Source organism: Carassius gibelio, chromosome A8, assembly GCF_023724105.1.
Source record: "Carassius gibelio isolate Cgi1373 ecotype wild population from Czech Republic chromosome A8, carGib1.2-hapl.c, whole genome shotgun sequence".
In the NCBI taxonomy this organism is placed as follows: domain Eukaryota; kingdom Metazoa; phylum Chordata; class Actinopteri; order Cypriniformes; family Cyprinidae; genus Carassius; species Carassius gibelio.
In genome coordinates, this window is record NC_068378.1 from 5,189,897 (window position 1) to 5,212,187 (window position 22,291).

The 22,291-nt window shown below is 37.9% G+C and overlaps 2 protein-coding genes across 3 annotated transcripts in view; one reads left to right on the plus strand and one right to left on the minus strand.

Moving 5' to 3' along the window:
- The window catches only part of LOC128018196 (anthrax toxin receptor 1), a 52,403-nt gene extending 47,644 nt beyond the window's left edge, over positions 1-4,759 (plus strand). Inside the window, exon 18 of the mRNA XM_052603558.1 lies at positions 1,349-4,759. Coding sequence (XP_052459518.1) covers positions 1,349-1,765 — 417 coding nt within the window. The 3' untranslated portion in view covers positions 1,766-4,759. The remainder of the gene's footprint in view (positions 1-1,348) is intronic.
- Positions 1-22,291, minus strand: part of LOC128018190 (glutamine--fructose-6-phosphate aminotransferase [isomerizing] 1) — a 368,579-nt gene that overhangs the window by 328,081 nt on the left and 18,207 nt on the right. The window contains exons 14-18 of one of the 2 annotated variants that reach the window (XR_008184770.1): positions 19,308-19,422; positions 17,458-17,585; positions 16,680-16,847; positions 16,230-16,391; positions 14,774-14,874 (exon numbers count right to left, since the gene is read on the minus strand). Coding sequence is in view for 1 of the 2 variants with exons in the window: in XM_052603550.1 (XP_052459510.1) it covers positions 14,830-14,874; positions 16,230-16,391; positions 16,680-16,847; positions 17,458-17,585; positions 19,308-19,422 (618 nt within the window). In the remaining variant the exon portion in view is untranslated. Of the gene's footprint in view, positions 1-13,027; positions 14,875-16,229; positions 16,392-16,679; positions 16,848-17,457; positions 17,586-19,307; positions 19,423-22,291 lie in introns of those variants that run through there. The other variant, XM_052603550.1, reaches the window with a different exon arrangement.

Genomic DNA, 22,291 nt, shown 5'->3' on the forward strand with positions numbered 1-22,291 from the left:
CACATGCATTTGGAGATTTTAGCCTAATATTCCTGGCTTATTCACTTCATTAGAACTGGAGTCAGTTAACATAACTCACATTTCTCATCTGCCACGTTGTCCTACATGATGGCAACAAAACAAAGCAAACTCTCTCCAATCTAGTGAATTTGGTCTGCAGTACCCATTTCAACCACTAACTGTTACTATTACATACTGCACCTTTAAATATCACCTTTAAATATGTGGTTTTACATCCATAATCAATCTGAAATCCAAGTAATTTTCTATTTTCTATTTATTGCTTTTATTTATTTATTTTTGGACATAATCTCGTTGGCACTAGAAACTACATGCATTACACACAGGACATGACAATGCCTTAGCCCAGAAAATCTTAGCAACTGCAACATGTTAGCAGCACTCTGAAAACTAGCCATAACACCTTAGCAAATGCATATCACGCCTAGCCACCCTGCCAAACACCCACGACACTGTAGCAAATGCATTGCTAAAAGTTGTTAGAACATGTTAGTCACTGCATACTAACACATTGACAACTTCCAGAACACCCTAACAGTTACAGAAGGCGGTATGAGATGGAGGCATGCTCTTATTAAAACTGCAGGGTCTGGGGACTGTAAAATTAAAAAGAGGTTGGCTGCTGTCCCGACTACTTCTGAGAGAGACAGAGAGCAGTTTGTTTGCATGTGTCTGCTAGATTAGATGAACCTTCTGAAATTAAGGCACATCCAAAACAACAGTATTCAGAAAAACAACGTAATGGCAACATGCTAAAACACTCAAAAAACATGTTAATCAGTGTGAAGAAACACCTTGGCCAGCGCTGATTGTCTGTGGGCAGTGCGCCAACATTTAGCTCCAGTGCAATTCAGGCACCCCAGGTTCGACTCCTGACTCGCAGACCTTTTTCCTCTCAAAAATGCCAAAATATATATATCTAAATGAAAAAAAGAAACACCCTGGCAACCACCCACAGCAGCTTAACAACTGTATGACAAGATAGGAACTATTCAGAACAATGTTATCCACCGTATAGCAACATCATGACATCCACACATATCACACCAACTTCATGGTAACATGTAAAAAGAAAAAGCCAAAACAAGTTACTATAAAAAAGCAACGCCCTGACAACCACCCACAGCAGCTTAACAACAGCTACAATATTGCAAAAGCTTGACAAAAATGCCAAAATGCCCTGAAAACTTCATGACAACATGGTAAAAAAAAAAACACATCAGTTGTCACATGGCAACACCTTGACAACAGCAATCATCACACCACATTTTCTTTAGAAAAATATTACATCTGAAATCATTTGTTTTGTGTTCTCTTTGTCTCTCAGGGTCGCTGTATGAACTTCACACGCATTAAGTCTAGTCCCCCTCCACGCTATCCATCCTACAACCACCATTCTTCACCCATCTACACCCCTCCATGCACCCTTAGCCCACCCCCTCCTCAGGGCCAGCTCCCCCCTCCTCCACATAGTCCACCCACCTCCCTGTCCTCCGGAATACCTTTGGCACCATCTACGCCCCCACCTCACGCCATCAACCCATCTCCACCCATCACTCCTCCACCATCCTATTCTCCACCCCCTGTCTGGTCCTCATCTCCTAACACTCTCTACTTTTCTCCGCCCACATCTCTGCCCTCTCTTCCACCATCTCCTCCTGCCTCACTGCCCCCTCCGCCTCAAGCCCCGCCTCCAGGAAGAGCTCCTCCTCCAGATCGCCCACCTCCACGGCCTTGTGTGTAATGTGAAACATTTTGTATGGGACTACTACAAGGACTGGAAGTAAACAGGAAACATACATTTTCCATATCCTCTTCAAGATTCCGTTGCTGTGTGGCCTAATGCAATAAACCGTGATTCAAAGATCACCTGTGGCATCAAGGGCATTTGCTCCTGTGAAAGAGCAATGAAATGGAATACAAGCCACCATGAAACTCTATAGGGAGCAACAATCAGAATCACACCAGGCATTGCAAAGAAATGGAAAATCCACACAGAGTTCCTCAGCAGATGCCATTTGTGAGTTCAACCAAGCTTAGAGAATGGAAGTGGCTGGTTCCATTAATGGATTCATGGATGTTTCACAGTTGCATGCACATGGGACATTTGGCGGGCTTTCTCATTCGGAGCAATTGAGAAAATCTATGCACATTTTTGGGTCCACCATATACACGTCTTCTTCATTAAATGGCAGAACTAAACATTGTGTCTCATTTACTAAAAATTCCATGGGTTACACTTATATGCACAGAAAACAATTCTGCCAGATTTAAAACTATGTACATAAATTGGTTTTTAACTTCATAATTTTGAAAAACCGCATTCCCTTATTTACTAATTTGCATAAACACACCCATCTCCATTTAAGGGGTTATGTACTATAGAACGCAACAGTCATGTTCCAGAAGTAAAAATGCCATTCATTAGCTATGTTTCCACCCACCTATTTTTATGCACATTTTGAGATATTGGACAAAAAATAAACTCTGATTGGAAATAAATGCACATAAATTCTAAAAATGCACATAAAAAAACGTATGCGCTCAACTGAGTCTGATACATTTTTTATACAATAAGAAAACATGCACATAAACTATGATGGCAACACATTTACAGAATAAATCCATCGATGTGCATTAAAAAAAAGTCATGTAACCTAGCACAATGACCACATTTATTGCATTTTGTCAGAGCTGTCCGAGGCACAAGTAATTTATTATATATCAAAAAAGACTAAAAAAAAGTGGCTTCTTCTACTGCAGCAAATTACCTTATTTTTTATATGTGGTGCTAGTGTATCAGGAAGTGACCATTTTTGTTCTCTTTGTCTCGCTGTATGGAAACAGTGCTTTATTCACAAATGTTTTATGCAATATTCCAATTTTGTACATCAGTTAAATTCGCAGCTTTGGATAGATATAGCTATTTTCTCCACAGGGAAACTTTTTACCAATAACCTTAATAAACCTTTAGAGACAGACACACTGTTAGCTCAGAGGTTGTTAATCAATGGTTTTGATTACACTTTTGTTGAACCCATCTGTTCACATTGATTCAACATATTGTTAAAATAATCTTAAAAGCATAATTATTGGTGAAAAACTACATTACCCCAAATACTGTGCAAATACATGCTAATGAAGCAACTCTAAAAAATAACCAAGTCGGCTAAATACTATATATATATGTGTGTGTGTTTGTTGCAATGAAATTTACATACAGTATTTAACTTTATATAAGTATACAGCTTTAATATTTTTATTTTCAAATTTTCCATAGTTTTTAATCGATTTATGTCATTTGCAATGGTTTATAGTATTGTCATTCTTTCCCTCACTCTTTCTGTCTGATTTTAATGTACTTTTTTTGCTTCAAGTAAAAGTTTGTAGTGCTGAAAAAAAGAGGGCAAAATACTTCTGGAACCAGAGCTGCTGAAAAAATGGGTGGGCACAAATGCACTCTATTGAAGCGTACATATGATTTCAGTTGGTTTTAAATTTTACAGTAAATTTTTAATTTTGAATTAGTACATGCTGATGAATCACTATTTCTACATGAAAATGTATCAACACAAATTTTACTCACAACTGTGCGGTACCCGCAGTTAGTAAATGAGACCCAAATGATTTTGAATCATTCATTATGCTAAAGATTGTCTTTCAAAATTCAATGATTTCAACATTTTATTATATTAATTTTTTGGGGGGGGGGGGGGGGGGGGGTATAATACGGCTGTTTCTTTTTCAGGTAATTGACATTTATTTGTGCAATAGTGGTTTTAGAGGTTTTAATTTGATTTGGGATTGGGGTTGGGGGGAGGGGTGGCATGTTGCTTTTTGGTCTTTACATTAATTCACAAAGTACCTGACTATAATGAATTTAAGGAATAGTTCATGCAAAAAAAAAAAAGAAACTGTGGTACTATTCTATGATGATGAACTTGATGTTTCATTTTGGGCTGTTTTTTAATGGTGATGTATGTTTAAGAGACTAAGGTGTTTATGGGCATGGACTTGAAACATCGGAGCAAAATCTAAAATGTTTGTAGACTAAGCAACATCACCTTACTTTGCACATGTCACAGATGTAATGGTGTATGGGTGCATTATTAAAAGATTCTAGTACAAATGATCATGCATTACAAATGCTGTATGTATAAATCTATATATCCCAGTGTTGGTTTTTTACATAAGGTTTTCTTTTTGTGTGTGGGTGTCTTTATAATATATATATATATACACACTGTTGTGGTGTGATTGAGACATTGAATAATGCAGACGCAAGTTCTAATTTCTGCTTTTTTATAATTAACCACAGCAGAAGGTTACAAATAGCCTTTCAAATTGGAAATTATTTCTGCTAAAGAAGCTATGTACAATCCAGAATCCAACACATTTGATATATGAGTTTGTTTTTGTTCATAAATCCATGTTGTATATAACGTTGTCATAATACATCACAGAGTCAACTTCCACAATCCTTTGCTTTTAAAGGACTCTTGTCATTTTCTGTTGAGTCTAAGTTATTGCAGTGCCACTGTGATGCCAATGTTGTGATGCCAAAACCCTGTTTTGATGAAGGTTTATGGGTAATTAATAGCAGAGAAATCATAATCGTATGCTTTTCAAAGGAATCATGTAAATGAATCTATCTCTAAATGACTTGGATGGTGACTACATTGTTTTTTTACTTTAACTATGTTCTTTTGTTTTGAATAAAATGTTGTCATAAGTCTTATTCTATCTACTTTTTTTGCATGCGTTTCCTGGGTAGTGTAACTTTTTATTCAATCCTTTTAAAATGTGACAATTTCCCCTGACATCATATCTATGGGTGAGACAAAAATTGTTACCACATGGTTCAAATAGAAGTAATATTATCTTACAGTCTTTATTACTGTAGCTACTAAATATTATGTTGAGATCAACTTCATTTACAGGTAGTAACCACTGATTTATAATATAGAACTGGTTCGCTCATGACGTCATGAAAGTGAAGCCGCCGCGCCGCCATATTGGTAATCCCAATTAGAAAAGAAAAATTACGGGTAAATCGTGGCCTAATGGTTATAGAGTCGGACTCCCAATCGAAGTGTTGTGAGTTCTAGTCTCGGGCCGGACGGAATTGTGGTTGGTGGGAGCAGAGATGTATAGTAACGAAGTAGAACTACTTCGCTACTGTACTTAAGTACTAAAAGGCGGTATCTGTACTTTACTAGAGTATTATTTTTTTTCTCCTACTTCCACTTTTACTTCAGTACATATTTTCGCTGAGTTTAATACTTTTACTCCAATATTTTTTTAATGTGCTGCATCGTTACTCGTTACAATTATAAAAATGTTACGAATCATTCCATTACAAACCACTGCCAGAACTGTAGATTCAGAAGCTGGCACATCATTGAGCGAATCAAGCGATTAAGAAGACTGCGCGTGCTGACTGAACTGCTGTGAAGAGAGAAATGAACACCGAGCCGAGCCAGATAATGACTCGTTCACGAGTCAAGAACCGGTTGCATCGGTTCTCGGATGACCAGTAACGTTAGTTCTTTCTGACAGTTCGATTCAATAAACCAGTTGAAGAAAACAGTTCACCGATTCTTTTGCGCTCGATGCAATGGCGTCATTGGCGTTTACTGCACCTGGGCTCATAACATTAACACAGAATCAGTTCAGAATCAATCACCAAAAGAATCAGTTCAGTTCAGACGCTCTGTGTGTCGGTTTGCTTCACGCTAAATCACACATGCGCAGTATCATCAGCTCCTCGGTTCACGAATCAGACGCGTCTGACAGAAACGGTTCTTGACTCGTGAACGAGTCATTATCTGGCTCGGCTCGGTGTTCATCTTCAGTTCTCTCTTCACAGCAGTTCAGTCAGTGTACTGTTTGAGTCAATGATTTACTCCGGGTTATTGGTTTGTTTGAACTCAGAGGGAGTGTCAGACACATTAAACAAGTTAACAGCTTAATTCATCTGTGGATTAATGCGTATTGGAGACGCGAACTGTTTAAAACGATTCAGTTCGATTTGGTGGACTGTTTCAAAAAAAGATCCGGTTACATCGAATGATTCGTACGCGAACCGGATATCACAAACTGCTTTGTCTTAAAACAGACACGTAAGAGAAGACAATGCTGAATAAAGTAATAGTTTTTGCTATTTTTGGACCAAAATGTATTTTCGATGCTTCAAAAAATTCTAAATGACCCTCTGATGTCTTACGGGTTTGTAACAACATGAGGGTAAGTTATTAATGACATAATTTTGCAAATTGGGCTAACTAACCCTAGTAACTGTTTTTTGTTTACAAGAAGTTACAGTCAAAGGAATTGTGATTGTCCTTTAGGTTAATCATTTGAAATATTAAAAACAATATGTTCAAACTTTTGACTACTTACTTTAATAGCTACATATCACAATACTTCTACTTTTACTTTCAGTACTTGAGTAGTAAATTTTAAAATAGACTACTTGCAATACTTAAGTACAAAAAATGTTGAATACTTTAGTACTTCTACTTAAGTGTGGTGCTTAAAGAGCACTTCAACTTCTACTCAAGTCACTTTTTTGATAGAGCACTTGTACTTTTACTCAAGTATGGGTCTCTAGTACTTTATACATCTCTGGGTGGGAGTGCATGAACAGCTCTCTCTCCACCTTCAATACCACGACTGAGGTGCCCTTGAGCAAGGCATCGAACCCACAACTGCTTCGCGGGCGCCGCAGCATAAATGGCTGCCCACTGCTCCGGGTGTGTGTGTGTGTGTGTGTGTGTGTGTGTGCGTGTGCATTTCGGATGGGTTAAATGCAGAGCACAAATTCTGAGTATGGGTCACCATACTTAGCTGAATGTCACTTCACTTCACCTAACAAGTCAGCGTTTATAAATCTGAAGTATTTCTGTACATTATTACAATGCAAACACCCTAGGCATGTAAACGGTTATCTTTACAGACTGAGACAATCGAAGGTCAAATATTATTTACATATTTAGTAATACAAATCACCGCGAGAGCTTCCCAATATGTGCGCCACTGAGTGGCGTCTGTACTTCCCGGTCAGAGAGCACCTGTCCATCAAAAGCTCACTATCCAATCAGAGTAGATCACTGTTAAGCCCGCCCTCACGAGAGGTTTGTGTCAAAACACCAAACTAAAAACTGCGAAACATAAGTTAAATCTGTGGCAATGCATTCAGAATCCACGATTAGTGAAAATGAATCTTTGAAAAACATTTACAAAGAATGAAGAATATTTGAAGAGCATGTTAAATTTGTGCGACTGAGGTTTTTTTTTCATTTTTATTGTTTTTTTCTTCTTTTGTAATAGCATATTTTTGATAGTTTCTGAAAAAGTTTAAGTTTTATAAAGTTTCGTTCATTATTATTGAAACAAATGTAATTCCATACATATCACGGACAGCAACACTGAACCAAGCTCTCTTCTGCAAAGTTCTCCTCGAAGTCCCTCCTGCACCTGAATGAACAAATACAAATCGCAGTTTGTACAAACAAAAATATGTGAAACAGCCCAATTCAATACTCGCAGTGTTCTGGTGTTCAGGGCTCACGCAGAGAGAGGCATCTCAAAATGCTTGAACACCGAGTTTGCTTCTTTTTCATCTTGTGCTGACAAATACATACAAAATATGTCAAAATACCCACCTTGGAAAGCGTGCTCTAAACAGTTTTTTTTTCAGTTATTTGTCAGATATTTCTTAAGTGAAAGTAAACAGTTAAAAAAAAAGATGCGTTCATCGTCTCTTAAAGTGAATTACTTTGTACTTTGTAACTCTTGACTGAATTACTTCGTTTTATATATATATATATATATATATATATATATATATATATATATATATATATATATATATATATATGTCGTTTTAACAAGAATTTATGCACAGTCAAACCAAAAATTATCCAGACTCCAGATATAATTTTTGATATATTTTACTAGTAGGTACAGGACACTAATACATATAAGTGAGTATAAGCAAACTGTTTTAAACTGACACAGTTTAACTCTAAATTCTTGTCATATTTTATAACCATTTTAGAAGCGATAGCAAATAAACTGTAATAATGTGAGAAATGTTGAAGGTGTCTGAATACATTTTGGTTTGATTGTATATTTCATTTTTACATTGAAGACTATCCAGCGCTATTTTACATTTAATTATTCGGTTTCTGTACCTGGACACCTACAAACTTGAAAAAAACGTAAACATTGTGTAAATAGCACAAATAAATAAAAATGAACGAACATGCAAATTAACAATTTCAAACGGGGCCTACTGGTACAACCTTCACCGGGTCCCCGCTGACCCCAGCTACGGCCCTATCAGTAACAGACTACAATTTGTAAGTAATCTACCCAACACAGGACATTAATTAGATGATCTTATGTTGATTTTCAACTCCGCAACATTCAACCCCAAAACCTTTTCATTGGACAGTCACAGGGTTGACAACAATTTGATCGGTTTTGGTTTTCTTCCTTGGCCTGTGTTGTTCTTGATAGACATCTCTGGCAGCTCAGCCATCTCTCCTTAACTAATCCCCTTCAGACCAGGTGTAATTTAGTCCAGACAGCCGCTCTGTCAACATGCGAACAGAGAGCTGGCGTCTCGTGAGACAGAGACTATAATCTCTCACCATACATGTGTCCAATTTCAAAAGGCTGTTTTTATCCAGTGTCATAAGCATGAGCCCAGCAAGGTTTGGCATGAAATGTTTCAAGTGCAGCCAAAGATAAGCAAATTAAACTCTGCTGGAAAACTAAATTGCATTTTCTTCAGAGGAGCCCACGAGACCTGCGTAAACTGTTTTGTGTTCAGATCTATTACGAAAACCGAATGTGATGTTTTGTATAAAACAAATGTAGTCCAACTCTGTTTCTCTCACTCTTTGACCCTGATAGTTATGTTTTATCTGTTTTGTTCAGTCTTTATTCCCAAGAACTCTTTTTTTTTTTACATATACTTCATTTTTAATTTGAAATACATTGTCTTATCCAAACATTCTGGATTACGTAATCAGATTCCAAAAATGTAGTGCAAAATGTAGTAAAGACCAGTCACTGGTCAGCTGGCTATAATTACACTGAAAACTGAGAGGCCACAAAGCATTTGACAACTGGATTTACAAAAATAATTTTAAGAAGTTGGTTGTCAACATTTCAACATTGCATCAAATACAGGAATTCACAAATTTTTTTGTCAGCTGAACCACTTTCACCTAATATATTTACTTGAAGCCCCCCTGAGAGTTTAAGGTAATCAGTTATTAATTAAGTAACACATTTGCATGTTCACGGTTCTCTGTTGACCACATGACATGCAGGTAAATAAAAAAAAATAATAATAAATAATGGATGGATTATCTCGGCAAAGGAGAAGTGCTCACTAACACAGATTTAGACAGATTTGTGAACAATATTTGAGAGAAATAGGCCTTTTGTGTACATAGAAAAAGTATCAAATCTTTCGAGTTCAGCTCATGAAAAATGGGGACAAAAACAAAAGTGTTGCATTTATAATTTAGTTCAGTATATATACACATTTAGACACTATTAAATGTAACTCTTTTGCTTAAAAAAAAAAAAAAATAGTTTGCTTACAGACTTAATCTCAAATAAGATACTATAGACTATAGACCACTATACACACACAAGGCAGAAATGTAAGACCTGGAGTGGTATTGGAGTGGAGTGATCACAGAATGACTGTCGCTGTTCCACTCCATCTGAATCCAATGATCCAAGCCGGCCTTCAGTCAGTGTCCTGCTTAAATTATGCTTTTGCTTGTTTTGGAACTTTTGGCAGAGAAAATGCAAACTAACTGGCCAAATATGGTCTGAAATGCAAGTTATTAATATCTTGTTTGTAGAACTGTTGTATAAAGTAACACAATTGCAATCACATGATGAATATCAGCACAACGGAAATCTTACTTGAGATAATACACAGCTTTTGCCTCATCAGCAATTATGGGAGAAAACTGAGCGCTATTATTTTGGCTAAGGGAGGCAGAACAAAGTATTGACTGAAACGGTGCCAATAATTGTGGCACACACATATTTAACAAAAACACTAGATTTTTTAATGAAACAGCTATGTTTATAATTGATTGTTTTCAATGACAAAGGTTGCTCATATTTACCAAGGGTGATATTAGTGGAGGGCACTGTACATAGCTTATCAAGATTACTTCAGGTTTAGACTTACTGTTATAAACATGTTAAAACAAGTGGGCCCACTGATTGCCAAGTGTCTGAAATATCTTTTTTCCCCCACAGTAAAGTAGCTTTTGTGCATTGCAACCCTACTGGTGTTCTCATGAAGACATTCACACAAACAAGATCTCCCACTCCACTGAAGCCATAGACCAACACGATTTTCCCCTCCGTTGGTGCCAAATAGTACCCAGAGTTTTGATGATCTGAGCTGTATGTCTTTCTAAAATGTTGTTCTTCAAGAGCAGGAAAACATTTAAGCTCCAACTCGAAGGATCTTGGCTGTGTGGATGGAGTGGAACTGCCTGCGTCATGGCTGTTGATGACTGGATTGCTTTATTGAAAAGTGGGTCAGGGAGTACGATGCCAAAGACACTCTACCGAATGTTTAAAGAAAGAAAGCTAACAATGGCCTGTCACTCACAGCTCATCACTGGCATGCCATCCACTTCATATGTGGTCACTTTGTCAGTATCTCAATTTACTGCCAAGTCTGAGCTCACTTTAACTCCCTTGCGTGGGTAAATTCACTCTTTCTCTAGCCAAACCGTCTGCCAGGAATATAAATGTAAATATTATATTGGCCTGGATGCCAATATTATAATAGTAGTAATAGTAATAATTCATTAAAATCAGCAGGGTGAAGGCAATAAAGGAAAAGTTTTCCTGTGAGAAAAATTTTGACCTCTCAGAATGTTTCGGAAATTGTGTTCAGTCATGTTTCTGTGGTAACAACAATAAACCATTTTTGCATTGATTTTGATGCATGTTTTGGATCATCATCCTGCTGGAAGATCCAGCCACGGCCCATTTTAAGCTGTCCGACAGAGGAAATCATGTGTTCATTTAATATCTGTTAATATATTTGGTAGACTCCTCAATGCCATGTATCCTATAAAGATGTCCAGGTCCATCCTCTGGCAGAAAAACAGCCTAAAACATTAAATACCCTCCACCATATTTAACTGTGGGTATGAGGTACTTTTCCATTTCACCTCTGGTGTTTATTGCTTTCATATGACCATAGAATCCGATCGCATTCGTAGCTCCAGTAAAGTCTGGCAAACTGAAGACACTTGAGTTTGTTTTTGGATGCGAGTAAAGGCTTTTTTCTTGAAGCCCATGAAACAATTTTTGGTGACGTCGGATTGTAGTTTTGGAGACTTTATGATCCCAAGACCCATCTAACTTTTGCAATTCTCCAGATGTGATTCTTGGAGATTTTTTGGCCTCTAGCTCGAACTAGCCTCCTGGCAGTGCGTTGGGACAATATGTTTTTGCTATTTTCTTATTTTGTGAAGCTCAACAACCTTTTGTCACAAATAACAGCTATGTTTTTTAGTCTTACCAATTGTGGTGAATAACAATGGCCGCGTTCCGCTCCACTTTTGTACATGCACTCGCACAGATTAATTTAATTTATCCCCACCCCAGAAAGCTCTATAATATATATGTATAACATTTTTAAGAAGAAAAATGTAAACAATAAACCAACTCCATAACGGATTCTAAGTGATCAAGGGATTAGGACGTTCCAGTTCAGCCCATTGCAAGGCTTCTGCCAGTAGTGGGCCCTCATGCAACGTAATCAATGGCGTACATCCGTGTAAACGAGATGTAGGGAAGTTATCGAGTAAGAGGCCAAAGCCAGTAGAAGCCAAACCTTTTTTTAATGGATGTCAGCAGAGGAGAGGCTTATGGGCTGAATAAACAGCTTTTTAGAGGAAACAGCTTATCATTAAATGAATCGAGAGCATATCGGCTAACTTTCAAGATGTTTTACGCCAAACAATACTTTCGGATTGAACTATTTTTAGAGATTACGCAGAAACAAAATGGTGTGTTACAAGAGAAGTCACTGACTTTTTTAGACAGGTGGGATACAGCTGGGGTCACTTTTTTAAACCCTTTGTTAAACATAATCCACTGAATACTCACTTCCTCGTTACAGAGAAAAACTACATTTTAATAAAAATATATCAGCTATGAAACTAGCTAACTGTATAATTTGGCAGCAAAAACTAAATCTTGAAACAAAACAAAACAAAACAAAAAATCATTGGTGCACATTATACAATTTAAACATGTTTATTCTGTTTGTATGCTTACGAAATACATCAATGCAAATAAGATAGAAATCATGAGAATATAAAAGCTTCTAATAATCTTTCTGTGTGCAAAACTTTGATAATGTGAAATGAAAGGTGCAGAATGGTGCACTTGAAGCAACATAAGTCACAGCGCGCTTCACTCAACGCGGTACAATCAAAGAGAAGAGAAATGAGAGAGCAATGATCTCCAGCAAGATGTTATTTTATGCAAATCCCCAGATCTTTATCTAAACATCAAGTATTATAGTGTGAATATATCATCTTGCTGACTTTCAAAACTAAATGAGACGTGCTGTTTGAATGTTGAGCGGAGAATAACTGACAGCCGCAGCAGAAGGAAGATGAGTTTCTGTAAACTAAAATGTAACAATGTAAATATTCTGTCCCTTACGTTAAGATATGAAATGGCTTAAGATGATATACTGCAGTCCTACGGTGCTAGAAACCAAACTGGTGCTCTTCTGTTTCTTTTTGTGTATGATGCCCCCTTGTGCCATATAAATTGCATAACAATCGCGATAAGACGATTATTTAATTATCGCGACATGCCAACCTTCAGAGCTATTGCCTCATGTGATCTTTCTTCAACATTTGGTAACATGCCATTGATAGTAGATATTTTTGGTTCATGTCCATCTGGTGCTTTGAACAAAAGATTCAGATGATATAAATCTTTATTTGTGTTGATATTACGCACAACAAAATGGAATGAAGAAATAAAAATAAAAAAAGTCACAATATTTGGATCAAAAGAAGTACATGAGTACTTTAATTGCAAATAAAGTAGTATATAAAATATAACCCTTCTATACCCAATAAAAACAAAACATAAGAGAAAGACAAAATGGTCCCATGGAAACAATTATAGTTGACGGTGGCGTAGTATGGGGCGGGCGCTACGTAACAGCACACTTCATGTTTAAGGTTTTTCTTCTGCATTCTTTGGCAGTACTCGTGTAAACCAGAGACACTCGCGGTCTCCTGTGTAACAAGGCCTCTGAATTTCTATAAGAAAGGAATCGAAGAATAGAGGCCAAAAAGTTCATGCATATATTTCAAGTACACAACAAAAGTGTACCTTCAGATTAATCTCAGTAACTGTTTATTATAAATATGATACTTATACAGTAACTACAGGTACACTACTCTACTACTATCACTACTTTAGGTTCAATGGGTTCAAAACATATATGTGTGCTGATTTCTGTGGGAAGTAAATATTCAAACATCCCATTCTCTTCATCAAACCGTGTAAGCATTCAATTTCATTTCAACATGGCTTTTAATATATCAGTAGCTCTTCATCAACCCATTCATGACTATTTCTATGATCCGGTTTGTCAAAAGCACATAGAAACTTCACTTAAAAAAAAAAAAGATAGATCCGATCATACATTCACTTCATATTTGATTTTTCTAGCAGGTTTTCATTAATTTCTTTGCAACAAGAATGAAGGAAACCTCTAAAGATAATACGAAATATGTTCTTTAGGGTAACCTTTTACATAAAGTTTTTTTAATCATTAGTTATTGCATATATTAATGCATTTATGAACCTAGGTTAATTTGAATTTATAAATATATGTTTATTCATGTTGGTTCAATCATCTTGAAATGTTCAAAATGTATTAGTATATGTAGAAATTAACCAAGATTAACAAACGCTAATAAAAGTACTGAGTCACATTGTAAAGTATTAGCCAACCAACCTCATAAACCATTCAAGTAATGTTTTAAAGTCCCAAAGCAATGGATTGAGAAGACAGCATCTCTAGACCAAACTCTAGAGACATCTCTATCAGTTCAATGAATACCAATACAGATTGAATCAAAGCTCCTACAGGCCACCGTATGCTCCGAGATTAGAAGGTTAACTAGGGAAATCCCCATGGATAGGAAATTCAAGATGATGAGAAATATTCTGATCAGTAACAAGAACATCCCTTTAAATAGCAGCAAACTGCATAAACAAAATATTGTGCAAACTACCACTGATTCACAGTTTTGTTTTAGTGCCACATCTCACTAGAATTGTGTTTTTTGTGTGTTACTTATCTTTGCTTCACAAATGCTTGTGTGTACTTGATGAGAAGCATCTAGAAGTCTTTCTGGGTCAAACTAATTTTATGAATAGAGCAAGTGAACAATAAAAACAATAAAAAGAAGAAAAATGTGTTATAGGCCACACCAAGTGCCACTGAGTTAAGAGTGCAGCTCTTATAAATCGCACCCCATACCACGCCACCCCAAAAAATAATAATAATAAAAATCACATTCCAGTCAGCAATGATATGAAGCTTCCAGAATCATGCTTTGAGATGAGATATATGTTTATAGCGGTACACTTCAGGTTCTTTAGGATCATTATATGAACCTGGCATGTATAAAACCCTCTCTTCATTTGTCTTCGATAGTCTGAACGTGTGTGTGTGTGTGTGTGGCATCAAACAGGAAGCGTTTACTCAACAGTCACAGACTTGGCCAGGTTTCTTGGGCAATCAACCTGTAGAGCAAGAAAAGGAGAATCAATAAAAACTAGAAAAGGAAAGTTTGTGAACACACTTTTAAGCTGGCTTGAGAAATCCAAGTCTGAAAATCTGAAGCAGACATAATAGCTTCAAGTTTAGCTATATTAGATAAATGTTGCTAGCATGTTTTTGGCATGTTTAGCAGGTTGTCCTTCTAGGCATTAAGTAGCTTTGCTGGAGACACGCAGCTTAAACATTCTAGAAGTCTTGCTGTGCAAAAGTTTTGACACCCTCAATGAAAGTCTATGAGACATTTGCGTAGTTTTGAATGAACATGAGTCTGATCAGTTAGAAAAGATATAGCGACCCGAGTCAGAACAGTCAGAAGGTCTGACCCGAGTTTGGTGGTTAAAGCTTGAAAACTCTAGGACAGGGGTCACCAAACCTTTTCTTTCAGAGGAAGAAGCAGGAGGAGGAGGAGGAGAAGAAGAACTCACACTATGGCCTGGTTTCACAGACAGGGCTTAGGTTAAACCAGGATTAGGCCGTGGTTCAATTTGGACATTTAAGTAGTTTTTATAAATGTCCCTTAGATAAAAACACTATTGATGTGCCGGGGGTAAGAGTAATATGATGCAATATATAGTGAACATGAAGCAATCTTTTGCATTTTCTTTAGACCACTTACTTCTTCCGTTAAAAATGATTTGTTGCTTAAGACACAAAGTTGTCAAAATCTTTAGCGGTAGGCCAACTGGTTTAGATTGCGGTTTCGGCTGTCTACTGTAAAGGGTGCACCTAGCTTTATGTTAAGTATTATATTAAGTCCAGGGCTTCCTTTTTTTTTTTTTTTTTTAAGTTTGAACCAGTTTTACAGATTTTTACTTGCCCTGCAAACATTCTTTCAGAGGCCCTACTGCAAAAATCTAAATATATATATATTATTTTTAGTATCATACACCACTGTTTAAGTTTGGGGTCTGTAAGAATGAAATAAATGTATTATAGTCACAACAACTGCATCTATTTAGTAAATACAGTAAAAACTGTCATTTTGTGGAATATTGTTACAACGTATCCATTTTGCTATTATGCAAAGCTGAACTTTCAGCATCATTCCTCCAGTCTTCAGTGTCACATGACCTTCAGAAATCATTCGAATATGCTGATTTGATGCTGAATAAAAATTCTAATTATTATCCGTGTTGAAAATAGATCTGCTGCTTAATATTTCTGTGGAAACATCAATCCTTGATGAATAGGACATTTAAAAACCTTTTTTTTTTTTGTGGCAAATTAAGTCTTTAAGGTCAATTTTGATATTTTTAATGAGTCCTTGCTGTATAAAAAGACACACGTCAAGGAGGAGAGGAAGTGATGAAAGACTCACGTCGAATCCGCGGAGCACAGCGAGGTGGAAGGAGAGCATCTGTAGAGGGATGACACTGAGGATTCCCTGCAGACAGTCCACACAGTGAGGCACTTTGATGGTGCGGCTGGAGTTGTTGATGGTCTCATTGTCCTCCTTATCACAGATCACGATCGGACGGCCCTACAACAGCACAAAACCACATCCACTTAAACAGAGGAACATCTGCAGAGACAGCTAGGGCTGTACAACATTCAATATATTCTTATGTGTTATGCATACTAAATTGTGGTTGATCTGCAACTTGATTTACAGAATAATAATCATTTTACCAATAAAGGTAGGGTAGGTAACCAAATCACCTACCCTGCCTTTAAATTTGAAACTATTTTATATCTTGCAAGCAGTGGTATTACCATCAGGACATGTAAATCAAGTTATGGTAAATGTGGACATTTAAATGGCTCTCACCTGTCTAGCCACGACCTGCTGCAGTGCGTTCTGGCATTTGTTGTATGTGTGGTCTCTCATGATGATCATTATGACAGGCATCAGTTTGTCCACTAGAGCCAGCGGCCCGTGCTTCAGCTCTCCAGCCAAAATCCCCTCTGAATGCATGTACGTGATCTCCTTGATTTTCTAAATGACACCCAAACATAAGCTTTAACATGCTACCTGGGAAGACTAGTGACTAGATGCGAACTATTAAACAAAATACAAAACAAAAAAGCAATGTGAAAAGAAAATGGGCTGTTGCATAACCACAATTAGAGGAAGAAAAAACTATCTGAAGAACATCGAGTACACAGGTACATATGCACATTTTTGTGGTCAGAGCTGGCTAATGCCTCGATGACCAGTGAATGCAGGGTTTTTTTCTTCGCTAACAGAGTCAAACTGCTTCTTCTGTTTATCTGTGGTTAGACTAAATGAGGCCAAACTTCTGGTCCATCAGTTAAGATCCTTATTTTCTTCCTTGTTTTTGCTTTCCGTTAGGAATTGGATGTACAGGTCTTAAATATGGAACAGCCGTTTCAATCCGTGTAAATAAACCTCAAATCAGAACTGGAGGGCTGCCTGGGAGACTCAATTAAAACGGAAAGGTTATCCAAAAATCATATAGTCCCAGACCTGTAAGTCTTACTTTATTTTGCTGAACAGAATAGATCTTTTGAAGAATGTTGGTAAACTGTTTTGGTTCCCACTGACTATTGTATGAAGGAAAAGAGAAGAGGGAATGTGGTCTAACCAAGGCTCCCTCCAGGCAGGTGGCGTAGTGGTAGCCTCGGCCCATGATGAGAACACTCTTCTGCTGATACAGCTCCGCTGCCAACTTCTGAATCTCCACGTCCAGGCTCAACACCTCCTTGATGAGATCTAGAGGAAGACACACACGGCGAAAAGTCAACATTGTGGAATTTGTTCATGTACAAACTTATTCAACCCTCAAAAGTCAAATTTGGTGCAGAATCTTTTATTCTTCATAAGCTCCGATAAACGCTGCTGGAAACTTGTCCCCTCTCTACTTCAATCTTGGCCCATTCCTCGCATAAAAAAAGCTTCTAGATCGCTGATAATTTCTGGTTTTCACATTGTCACTGCTTTCGTCAAAATTCAACCAAATATTTTCAATGAAGTTTAAATCTGAAGACTGAGCCCTGAAACAAGCGTAAGTAGATTTGGATGAATTCTTTGGGACAGCTGTCCTGCTGGAAAGTCCAGAGATCACCAAGCTGCAGTTTATGCACTGGAGCATCAGTCTTTGCTAAAATGGCCGATACTTCAATTAATCCATGATGTTTTTCCACTTTTTCCACAATTTCCACTCCATCAACCGCAAACCACCCCAAAACAGGACTGCTCCACTTCGATGTTTGCTCATGAGATGGTGTTCTTCTGCTTATAAGCTTTCCCTTGTATACCAGCAGAGCCAACGGGTCCAAAAAGTTCAAGTTTGGTCACTCCATAAAACTTTCTTCCAGAACTCCACAAGTCTACCTAAATTAATTTTAGCATATTCAAGTCAGCGTCTTATGTTCTTCTTGGTCAAGAGTGGCATTCGGCAAGATGCCCCATCATGAAGGCCATACTTGTCTAGTGTTTTCTCATACTCCGGATTTTTCCTCCTTTCACTGGGTCATGTGCAACATTTCATGATAATGTGCTTTTTCTTCAACACCCTCAAAGCCTTTCTCAGCTTAAACACATTTTAAGCTAAGGAATGAGACTAGGAACTTTTAGTGACTTGAAAAAGATTTTACCATATTTGTTACTCACGTCAGCACATGTGTAGGCTAAGTTTATGTATGTGTAACAACACAAGCTAATCTTGCTTTCTAATAGAGTTGCTCAAGGCTTAACTGTGTTTTAAGACAACTTTGTTTCATACTATAAAAATAAGTGACTAAAAAACAGCAATGCTGAATAGGGGTTGAAGTATATTGACATTCTCACTTTTAATATGCCAGTAAACCATTATGGATTCATTTTTTTAATATAAAATTCTAGATCTTCCTACTGCTTCATCATGACAGCAGCTGAACTTATAACAGAGGCCTGCTGGAGCACCCCTTGTGGCAAGACTGGGAATGACACAATGACACATTTAATCTACTTGCATACATTCATTCGTTTCGAACCAAAGACTGCAAATACAGTATAGAAAACATGCAAGCATACATAACAGAATCAGCAGTTCTTCACATGAATAGTGAGCTGGAGTGCAGGGGGAACTTCATTAACTGGCTGCCAATACATTCCTGACCTCATTGGTTTGGAAGCCGAATGAAAACTCCATAGAGAGAGAAAGCAAGAAGAAGCGAAAGATGGGGGAAGGGGGCGCCCCAGCAGACACTTGTGGTCCAATAAAGACTTCCAACAGTGACGGAGAGAGCTGGCCAAAGCCATCTGCTCCTCCCTGCACACCAACCCCTGAGCGCACGCACTTACACGCACATGGAGCTCTATGATGTCAGCATCTCACCATCATAAACGTACACAAAAAGCACATGTGCACAAAATCAGAAGTTTTGAATACATTTATTGAATTTACTATTGTGATTGATCACACACAGATAGCTGTATTTGTGTTGTGTTTACCTGGCAACACTTTGAGGCCTTGTATGATTTCTCGTCTGCGTGGCTGCACTGAGATTCTGTCATCGCACATCAGCAGGGCAAACATGATGAGAGCCACAAATTGACTTGTGTATGCCTGCAATAAACAAAAACACAGCACAAAATAGTTCACATGAGCTCAAAATGCAATTTGCAACACCTGTGGTTACTCTGCTGGGACTCGAGCATTCACTAAAAATCACTGCCACATCAGCTGAAGTCATTGCAAAAATGTCTTCAAAAGGTTAGTCCATATATGACACTTGCTTTAATAATTCAAAAGATCTGCAGAGTCTCCTATTAGTTAAAAAAAAAAAAAAAAGCACATTTATGATCCACATTCTACACCAGGTCAAATGACAAAGCGAGAGAACTTGGGTTGCCAAAAACACTGTATTGTATTTCAGTTAGATGTTATAAAAAATATAAAGAAAAAAAAAAGAAAACCAAAAATGTTTTGGTTGAATGATTTGCCAAATAAGACCAGGGAAACGAGTATAGAAAAAAAAAGGTGCTTCCTATTTTTCTCTTCATGTCCATCTCTCAGAAGTGCCTTTGATGCCAAAGCCTCTGTGGCTTGTAAATCGCTTTAATGGCATTCCTCAACACATACGTTGTGATATAACATGTCTAAATGTAATCTGGTGCTATGCCATTATCTTTCAGACCATATTAAAGCCACTCTCAGTCAAATATGAAGCACATTTAGGAAGCATTTAGGACGTCTGACAACATGCTCTGGCTCACTTGCAGTTCTCTGAATTTATGCAAGAAGAGTAGAGGAAGAGGAGCCCCGGACCAGACACCCACCCTCACAAATCACTACCACATGAGGACTGATCCGTGGATGCTTTTCATCTGTGACGGTTAACTACCTTCAGGGATAGAGTTCCTGTACCAATCTGAGGTTAAGTAGTTTGGTCAAAGGTGTGATGGTGACTGGGATTGACAGATTATGATTTTGGTGATCCATTATTTGGTGATCCATTTAAAACATTTTAACCAATTTACCAGAGTTCCAATGCACAGTAATCCAAACCCTCTGCATGGTTTTAAAAGGCACAACGTTTCTCAAAATTTAACAGAAACCCAAACCTGGTGCAAACCTGAAGTTATACAAAAAAATATATAAAAAATTGATGCAAACTCAACTCTTAACCAGTCAATTTGTTTGGTTCCACTGGACTCGGGTCAAGTTTCAGACCTCTGCTTCGCAGTGTTTTAATACCCAACAGTCCAGAATTCCTGGATGACTGCAAAGGCTGATAGCATAATTAACGAATTGATTCAGCCTCTCTAAACCCTCCTTTTCACGAGCCTACTCTGCTCTGATTGGTCAGATGGGCAGTCTGTTGATAAATGATACTCCCATTGCCATAGTTCTGTATTTTAAACGCTCAATATAAAATATAACATATATTATTTATCATACTTACAGGTTGTGATTCAGTGGAGTCAGCTGGTCTGAATACACTGGGTACTGAGCTATCTTTCAAGAGCAAGCATTTTGTGAACCCACATTGAACTTCCCGAGATTACAGAGGCAGTCATCAGTAAAATAGAGGGAACACTTAAAAAGAATGGGGTTGTACTGCTGTGGCACAGTGAAAAAAAAACCTTATAACCGTTGATTCTTTGCAGCCTCATCTTTCGGAAATGAAAATAAAACAAATTTACTTCCACAGTGTAGGACACAGCAGCTTCTCAACATGATGTTTCCCACACAAAAAAGATACAGTGTTAGAAGACGGGTCAGGTTGTCTGTGGCCGGCCAACGTAGAAAATAGGCAGGCACTGTGCAAATGGGTTACCTGTGACGGCTATGGGGGAATTCAAATGAACTTTTTAGGCTGTTGGCAGTTGCATATCTGTTCCCCCTTTTTTTTCATTTCAGTAGGAGCTGAACAGGAGATAGATCCAGCGAGGGTCAAGCTGAGCCACAAATGATTTGTGAAATGAAAAGACAAAAAATCCACTACAGAGGTGTCAAAACAGTGATGAATTAAGAACCCCTAGGGGAGCACTGAAATACTTAAGTGTGGAATCATGAAGGAATCAAAGCTTGCCACAGCAGGAATCTTCAATGGCCTCATGGGAGAGGGAGGACTGCAATCACAGCAGAATCAGGCAAACCAAGCAATGCGTCATATCTGCATCAAATACAGCAGCTCACAAGATGGGCTGGGCATAAGCGAACTGACTGCAAGCTGTGCTGCAACTGGTGTACTTTGGCACATTGGAAGGAACAGTTGGAGGGCGTCTGTTGCCTGGAAAACTGTTGACTGCAAAGACGTTTGATCGGCAGCATTGTCGCACAGCCAGACCTTCAGAATGATTGCTAAGTTCCACCAAAATGGCCATTTGACTGACAGATAAACAACCAATCATGTTTTGTTTTGTGCCGCATCATATTTAGGGGCAAGGAAATGCCATGATAACAGACCTGTGTGTAAAACCCTTGAACTTATTTTAAAGAGTCTGTGCCGGGAACTTTTTACATATGTCACATACTTTTGAAAATCCAGCATTTAGTTGATCTTGATAAACACTTATTGGTCACAGTTGTAGACATGATAGCTTTCTTCTTCCATGAGGGGGTTTGTCATCATGACATCTGTTTCCAGGTGGAACGTTAAATGACACGCACGTCTCCCGGGAATTCTGTAGATGCAGTGATCGTCCTCAGATGACGACTTCAGAACTCCTGAAGCGTTTCCAGATTTGTGTGCCATATGCATCAGACGTTCAGCCAATGGTCCGTGGGTGTGACGTCTGAGACTAAATTGGCAGATATTTGGATTTGGTTTGAATGTTTGACCTTACCATCTAGTGGCCACAATCCTAAAATGTGATTGCCACCACAAATCCAGCTAATTAAGTTATCAGTCTAATTAATGTTCCCAAGCCTCGCGCCAATATACATCGCTTAAATATAGGATGTTTTAAAAACATGTGGTCGGAAGAGT